The sequence below is a fragment of the Epinephelus moara genome, chromosome 2, assembly GCF_006386435.1.
Source record: "Epinephelus moara isolate mb chromosome 2, YSFRI_EMoa_1.0, whole genome shotgun sequence".
Taxonomy (NCBI): domain Eukaryota; kingdom Metazoa; phylum Chordata; class Actinopteri; order Perciformes; family Serranidae; genus Epinephelus; species Epinephelus moara.
In genome coordinates this window covers 617,304-626,250 of record NC_065507.1, presented here as the reverse complement: position 1 = coordinate 626,250, position 8,947 = coordinate 617,304, and the positions used below count along the sequence as shown (strand labels likewise).

Genomic DNA, 8,947 nt, shown 5'->3' with positions numbered 1-8,947 from the left:
CTAACAGCAGGACACAGGCTTCATGTTCTAACAGCAGGACCCAGGCTTCATGTTCTAACAGCAGGACCCAGGCTATATGTTCTAACAGCAGGACTCAGGCTTCATGTTCTAATGCTGTGTTCCCACCAAATGCGAATTCGCAAATTCGTGCGTCAAGATTACATACAAAGTCAATGCAAAGACGCAATTAGACGCGAAATCACACCGGGCGGCGCGATGGATGCGTCTAGCACGGCGCGATAGACGCGAAATTCGCGTCCAACGCCTCATCGCTCGAGTTGAAAATATTGAACTTTTGAGGCGAATTCACGTGACGCTGTGCCGCGAAAGCCAATCAGCGTTGAGATTTTCCCGACGTCACTGGCGTGTGTCAACAACGTCCAGTTGTTGACACAACATGAAGCCTGAGTCCTGCTGTTAGAACATGAAGTCTGGGTCCTGCTGTTAGAACATGAAGCCTTGGTCCTGCTGTTAGAACATACAGCCTGGGTCCTGCTGTTAAAACATGAAGCCTGAGTCCTGCTGTTAGAACATACAGCCTGGGTCCTGCTGTTAGAACATAAAGCCTGGGTCCTGCTGTTAGAACATACAGCCTGGGTCCTGCTGTTAGAACATGAACGTCCAGTTGTTGACACAGCAATAAACTGCTACTCACCGGAGACAGATGGACAGATGCTCCGCAGCTGAAATGGAGCGCCTGTAGTTGGTGTCCTGCCGGAAGATCCTGGCGCCAACCCTCGCCAACAGGTCCTTAAACTGGGCCCCAGTCAGCCTGAAGTACCGCTGAAAGCGGCTATCATCCAGATGGAGTTCCTGGAGGAGGTGGCGAAACTCGCCGAGCTGGATGCGCTTCTGCAGGATAGGGTGAACCCAAAAACGACGGCGTTTGGCCCTCCGACGCATTTGGGACTTCCAGAGCAGGTACAAAGCAGCGCTGGTGGTTATGTCAGCCATGGTCATCAGTGGCTACCCAGAGCTATATGATACTACATGTCTACTCTACAGAGACCGCAACAAAAAGGAGCAGGCTTGGGTGAAAGACGCCGAGGAGACTGGTCTACTTGATAAGTTCTGTAAAGATGTGTCTTTAATTAGTTTGCAGAATGGTTGTACTATGAATGTTAGCACTAGCTTAGCTCCAGTTAGCACAGCCGGCTTTCACGCTACTCACGTGAATTAACAAAATGGTCAGGCGTCCAAACTCGGGCGTTACGGGCGACGCGTTACTCGCGTTACGAGCGATTAAATCGCGTTCATCGCGTTTGGTGGGAACACAGCATAACAGTTCTAATTCACGTAGGTCACCTATTTTGTGTTCAAAATGGCGAATTTTGCCAAAATGTGAGTGATTTTCATGCCTGATGTGAGGACATATGAGGACCTGTGAGGACGTGAGGACCTGTGAGGACCTGTGAGGACATGTGAGGACCTGTGAGGACACGTGAGGACACGTGAGGACACGTGAGGACACATGAGGACCTGTGAGGACATATGAGGACATGTGAGGACATGTGAGGACCTGTGAGGACACGTGAGGACACGTGAGGACCTGTGAGGACATGTGAGGACATGTGAGGACATGTGAGGACCTGTGAGGACACGTGAGGACCTGTGAGGACATATGATGACATGTGAGGACCTGTGAGGACCTGTGAGGACATGTGAGGACCTGTGAGGACACGTGAGGACATGTGAGGACACGTGAGGACCTGTGAGGACATGTGAGGACCTGTGAGGACATGTGAGGACCTGTGAGGACCTGTGAGGACACGTGAGGACATGTGAGGACCTGTGAGGACATGTGAGGACCTGTGAGGACATATGAGGACATGTGAGAACACGTGAGGACCTGTGAGGACACATGAGGACCTGTGAGGACCTGTGAGGACATATGAGGACATGTGAGGACATGTGAGGACCTGCGAGGACATGTGAGGACCTGCGAGGACATGCGAGGACCTGTTAGGCCATGCGAGGACCTGTGAGGACCTGTTAGGACATGTGAGGACCTGTTAGGACATGCGAGGACCTGTTAGGACATGTGAGGACCTGCGAGGACATGTGAGGACAGACTCAGCTCAGCCTGGACTGAATCTTAGAAGGATATCAGTGAATCTTTCTGCTCCAAAACTTTATTTGAAACAACTTGTTTACAAAAAATAAACATTTAAACCAAAAAGTGTGTCAGCTTCAGAGGACGCAGTGTCTCTGCTTCCTGTTTGGACAAACACAGACATCCCCTGGTGGACACCAGTATGAGGACAGTTTGTCCTTGTCTCTGTTTCAACACAAAACTGCTCCATCAGAAATGTTTGATGACATCACACCAGTGTCAGTGTTGATGAAGTTCATGACCATGTCCGCCATGAACTGTAATGTGAGACAGGAGGGACAGTTCAGATGTCCACATACTTTTGTCCTCGTAGTGTCTCCACGGTAATAAAAAATAAGGCAGGGCTGAAGAACTCCGTTATAGTTTGACTAAAATAAAGAACAGGTTTGATTAACGGGTCTGTGTCTGCTGACAGAGGGACAGGCTGAGGACAGATTGAGGGACAGACACACAGGGGACAAGCAGAGGGACAGACAGAGACACAGATGGACAGGCAGAGGGACAAACACAGAGGGGACAGACAGAGACACAGAGAGGGGACAGACAGAGACACAGACGGACAGGCAGAGGGACAGACAGAGGGACCGACACAGAAAGACAGACACCGAGGGACGGACAGAGGGACACACAGGGGGACAGACAGAGACACAGACGGAGACACCCAGAGGTACAGACACACAGAGGGACAGACAGAGACATAGATAGACACACAGACAGAGACACACAGAGGGACAGACTGAGGGACAGACACAGACAGACAGAGGGACATGCAGGGACACAGGAGGACACAGAGGGTTCAGCTGATCAGGCTGGAGAACATCTCAGTCAGAGTGGCCTGTTTGCTGCCTCTGCTGGAGGAGGTCCTTGAGGAGGAGGTGGAGGAGGGGTTGGGGGTCGTTGGAGAGGAGGAGGTGGAGGAGGTCTTAGAGGAGGGGGTGGAGGTCCTTGTGGAGGGGGAGGTGGAGCAGGTCTTAGAGGAGGAGGCGGGGGAGGTCCTTGAGGAGGAGGTGGCCTCCACCTTCCCCCGGCTGTTTGGGCGGAGCAGGTAGGGGTCGGAGGAGTCTTTGCGTCGGTCGGTGGCTCTCTGCTTCTCCTCCTGGTCCAACTCCTTCTGCAGGAGCAGAGCAAGACGCCGGTCGTCCTCCTCCTGCTGACGTCTCCTCAGCTGCTCCACCTCCCACTCAGAGACCCCCTGAAGGACCTCCACCTGCAGAGAGGAGGAGGAGGAGGGCGGGAGGAGAGAGCCTCGTTTGGTGACCGTCTCCTCCTCGTCCTCTGTCATGTCCAGCTCAGAGCTCTTCCTCTTGTCTCCAGTCATGTGACTCCTGTGTGTCCCTGGGTGGAGCTGGTCGTCCACGGAGACAGACGGAGGTTCTGATCTGTCCCTCTGAGGACCATAATAGTCCAGGTTAGGGAGGGGACGCTCCACCTGAGACACCAGGATGTTCTCCTGAAAGACAGACATTCAGACCAACTTTACTTGTACAGGAGACACATCAACAACCACAGCTAAAGACACTGTCCTCTGTCTGTCCCCATACCATCTGTCCTGTCTGTACTCAGTCTGTCCCCACACTGCCTGTCCTCTGTCCCCATACCCTCTGTCTGTCCCCATACCATCTGTCCTGTCTGTACTCAGTCTGTCCCCACACTGTCTGTCCTCAGTCTGTCCCCAGACCCTCTGTCTGTCCTTTGAGCCTCTATCCTCTGACCCTCTGTCTGTCCCCTGACCCTCTGTATGTCCCCTGATCCTCTGTCCTTAGACGTGTTCAGTTATGACACGTGTGATCAAACACGTTTGGATCAAACTGACCTTGTTGGACACGAAGCTGCAGCGAGAGGACAGGGACGAGGACGAGCTGTTGTTGGAGGGAAGAGGACACAAGAACCTGAAACACACAAAAAACCATCATCATCATCATCATCATCATCATCATCATCACCATCACCATCAACACTGGTCTGTCCTCAGGTGGACATACTTGTCCATCTGTCCCCCGCTGACATCCTTCTTCTTCTTCTTTTTTGCTGGAGTGACGTCAGCAGGACCGAGGTTGTCCTGGGAGACGGGATTCGAGTTCTGCAGGAGGACATTAAACAGTGGAGTCAGACAGCGTCCCCCAGAGGACATGAAGGGTTAGACATTAAACAGGGAAGACAGACAGCGTCCCTCAGAGGACATGAAGGGTTAGACATTAAACAGTGAGGACAGACAGCGTCCCCCAGAGGACATGAAGGGTTAGACATTAAACAGTGAGGACAGACAGTGTCCCTCAGAGAACATGAAGGGTTAGACATTAAACAGTGAGGACAGACAGTGTCCCTCAGAGGACATGAAGGGTTAGACATTAAACAGTGACGATAGACAGCGTCCCCCAGAGGACATGAAGGGTTAGACATTAAACAGTGAGGACAGACAGCGTCCCTCAGAGGACATGAGGGACGACTGATCTACAGACGGACATTTTGTCTTCAGCAGCTGAGATGGTGGAAAACAGGTTCAGTGTGTGAACGTGTGAATGTGATGTGAAGTGTTTAAGAGCTCTGACTGGAGCGGTGGACGTCAGCAAGGTCGACCATGGTGGACTCTAACATTAAGTCTTGACCTCTGACCCAGAGTGTTTGCGTCCTGTTCATTGTGTCCTCGCTGGGACATGACGTCACTGCCAAACTAACCCTCAGAGCGTCTGTGTGAGGTCATGTGACAAGTTGTACGTGTGATGTCATAACGTCCAGACACTGACCAGCTGGTTACTCAGCAGTCTGGCGAGCCGCTCGTCATCTTCACGCCTCCTCCTCTCCTCCTGCAGAAGCTCCTCCTCCTCAGCCAGCAGTCTCTGGATGTACTCCTCACTGGCCCTCTGCTCCTCCTCCTCCATCGCTCGCTTCTCCTCCGTCAGCTGACAGCAGTAAACATAAATGAGAGTAAACAACAATCAGCGGTTATGTTAATGAGCCAATCTTCATCAGACTGATAAACGTAAGTGAGAACATTAATCTCACATTTATCACACATTTTTCTCACATTTATCACACATTTTTCTCACATTTATCACACATTTTACTCACATTTATCACGCATTTATCAGACATTTATCTCATATTTATCACACAACATTTATCTCACATTTATCACGCATTTATCACACATTTTTCTCACATTTATCACAAATTTATCATGCATTTAACACACATTTATCTCACATTTATCACGCATTTATCAGACATTTATCTCATATTTATCACACATTTATCTCACATTTATCACGCATTTATCACACATTTTACTCACATTTATCACACATTTTTCTCACATTTATCACACATTTTACTCACATTTATCACGCATTTATCAGACATTTATCTCATATTTATCACACAACATTTATCTCACATTTATCACGCATTTATCACGCATTTTTCTCACATTTATCACAAATTTATCTCACATTTATCATGCATTTAACACACATTTATCTCACATTTATCACGCATTTATCACACATTTATCACACATCTCATATTTATCACACATTTTTCTCACATTTATCACGCAACATTTATCTCACGTATATCACACATTTATCAGACATTTATCACACATCTCATATTTATCACACATTTTTCTCACATTTTTCTCACATTTATCATGCATTTATCACACATTTATCACACATCTCATATTTATCACACATTTTTCTCACATTTATCACACATTTATCACGCAACATTTATCTCACGTATATCACACATTTATCACACATTTATCACATTTATCACACATTTATCTCACATTTATCACACATTTATCACACATTTATCACGCAACATTTATCTCACGTATATCACACATTTATCACATTTATCACACATTTATCTCACATTTATCACACATTCATCACACACCATTTAATCACACATTTATTACACATTTATAACACATTTATCACACATTCATTACACATTTATCACACAACACTTATTACACATTGATCACAGCGTTTACATCACAGCATCATTGACCACAAATGTCATAGAGCTCCTTCCTGTTTACTGACACACGCCACCAGCTGTCTCAGCTACACAGCGGTACATTAAAGACAATCAACACTGATCTGTCGCCCAGCACCAGGAGAGTAAATCACCACGTTAATCATCATATGATGTATGATTTCTGTCAGACAGACCTTTCTGTCAGAGAGACCCTTCTGTCAGAGAGACCTTTCTGTCAGACAGACCCTTCTGTCAGATATCTTATTATTTGAACTTTACTTAATATCAGTAATATCACCCTGTTTACCAATGTGACAGCAGTAACACTGACATCATCATCGACATTATCTTCATCATCATCATTATAACAAGGAGACCGAACTTACTTTAGTCACCTGGTCCTCATATTCTCTCTTCAGCTCTCCAGGCTGACTGACTCTGGGAAAACACACAGACACTACACACACACACACACACACACACAGTCACGTTTCATATACAGTGTCTGATTGGTGGTTCTGATGATGTCACTGTAATCAATAAACAGATTAATGATATCAGCTTTTATCATCAGGATCAATGAGGTTAAACTGAACGAACCAACTTCCTGTTTCAGTCAGACGCCATCTCCACAGTCAGACTGAACCTGAACCTGCTCCTGATGATACTGATATAGACTCAGTCTGTCAGGGGGCGTAGCTTCTCTCTGTCTTCATTCATGTCTTATTACTGCCTATCACTAAGCTCCGCCCCCAGAGAGTCTGTGTCTACTGTCACTGTGTGTTCCCTCCAATCACAGCTGGATGTGTCCTACCTGATGACAACTACTGCTGCTACACATATACGGCCATATAAGAATATATTTATATAACATTTATACTGTCAAACATTATCATTATTATTATTACTATCATTATTATTACTATTATTATTGCCGTTATTACTATTATATCTTTTCAGTTGTTTGATTTCCTGATTTCTCCATGGGGGAGTAGGTTTTGTTCTAATTGTTTTGATTAAAAGTGGAGCCACTGAGTCCACTGAGTTTGTTGTTAAAATTGTCCACAATAAAATCACAGGGTGCTGGTAAAATCTCTGCAGGAGTGCTCTGTAAAATCTGGATAAAATTTGCAGCCACTTCAGAAGTTAGGTAGCGTTTCCTTACTGTTCTCACCGGGGCCTCCTGTTGGTTAAAACTGGTGATGTTAAAAAACACACAAAAGTGGTCGGACACAGCCAGATCCACAACAGAGGACACACCCACGGACAGGCCATAGGTTATGACCAGGTCCAGGGTGTGCCCTCTGCTGTGGGTCGGCTGCGTGATATGTTGTTTAAAATCTAAACAGTTTAAGAGGTTTAAAAATTCTCTGGATACTGGGTCCGAGGTGTTGTCAATGTGTAGATTAAAATCACCAGTTATTAAAATCCTGTTGTAGGTGGAGTGAATGATTGATAATAATTCAGAGAAATCACTGATAAAAGAAGTGGAGTACTGGGGTGGTCTGTAAACCGTTATGCAAAGGATAGGAGGGCTGCTAAAAACAAAGGCATGATGCTCAAATGATGTGTAACTGCTAAATTATCATTATTATTACTATTATTATTGCCGTTATTACTATTATCAATATCATTATAATTACTATTATTATTGCTGTTATTACTATTATCATTATTATTACTATTATTATTACTGTTATACTATTATTGCTAATGTTATTACTATTATTATTGCTGTTATTACTATTATCATAATTATTACTATTATTGTTAATGTTATTACTATTATCATTATCACTATTGCTGTTATTACTATTTTCATTATCATTATTAATACTATTATTATTACTGTTATTACTATTATCATTATCATAATTACTATTATTGTTAATGTTATTACTATTATCATTATTATTACTATTATTATTATCATAATTACTATTATTGTTAATGTTATTACTATTTTCATTATCATTATTATTACTATTATTGGTAATGTTATTACTATTATCATTATTATTACTATTATTATTACTGTTATTACTATTATCATTATCATAATTACTATTATTGCTATTATTATTCTCAAGGACTTGGGTTCCAGAGCCGGAACTATGTGTTGAGGTGAGGCCGACTATATCTAGCCGGTAGCGCTCAACCTCTTCCACAAGCTCCGGCTCCTTCCCATGGGCGAAGGCCCGGCCTCCAGGCGCTCGCCCACGGGCCCCAGCCCCAGGCTGGGTCTTTTGTGATTTTGGTCTTTATAAATAAAGCTTAATTGAATGACCCTAAATAAACACAAAGCTTCACACATGCAGATAGTAACAGTATTATGGGATGTGTGTGTGCTGATACCTCCGGGGTCATCCTCGGTGATGGCGTCCTGCCCACTAAGGCGGCGCTGACACTGCAGAGGGAAGGCGGTCTGGATGTGCGTCCACAGCTGCTGGTCGACCAGCGTGTTGTTCCTGCTGTTCAGACGAGCCCACGTGGAAACTCTCTTCCTGCACATCGGGCAGCACAGCGTGGCCTTATCGACCGTCTCCAGGAAACACTCCTGATGATGATACATCCCATAATATATCTGATACCATCAGTACTACAGGAAACACTCCTGATCAAATTTATTTATAAAGCCCAATATCACAAATTACAATTTGCCTCACAGGGCTTTACAGCATACGACATCCGTCTGTCCTTATGACCCTCACAGCTGATCAGGAAAAAATCCCCACGCCAGAAGAAAGTAATCAATTAACTAAACTTCATAAAAACTTGGATGAGCACCAATTTCCTGATGTTAAATTCAGACAAAACTGAAGTTATTGTTCTTGGCCCCAA

At 45.1% G+C, this 8,947-nt stretch overlaps 1 protein-coding gene across 3 annotated transcripts in view; it reads right to left on the bottom strand.

Annotated features, from left to right (window-relative positions):
• Nucleotides 1–2,116: 2,116 nt before the first annotated feature.
• The window catches only part of rnf168 (ring finger protein 168), a 16,688-nt gene continuing 9,857 nt past the window's right edge, over nucleotides 2,117–8,947 (bottom strand). For all 3 annotated transcript variants that reach the window (XM_050060651.1, XM_050060644.1, XM_050060655.1), the window contains 6 exons: nucleotides 8,462–8,663; nucleotides 6,493–6,563; nucleotides 4,858–5,013; nucleotides 4,096–4,193; nucleotides 3,927–4,002; nucleotides 2,117–3,563 (listed from right to left, as the gene is read on the bottom strand). In XM_050060651.1, coding sequence (XP_049916608.1) covers nucleotides 2,910–3,563; nucleotides 3,927–4,002; nucleotides 4,096–4,193; nucleotides 4,858–5,013; nucleotides 6,493–6,563; nucleotides 8,462–8,663 — 1,257 coding nt within the window. In that variant the 3' untranslated portion in view covers nucleotides 2,117–2,909. The remainder of the gene's footprint in view (nucleotides 3,564–3,926; nucleotides 4,003–4,095; nucleotides 4,194–4,857; nucleotides 5,014–6,492; nucleotides 6,564–8,461; nucleotides 8,664–8,947) is intronic.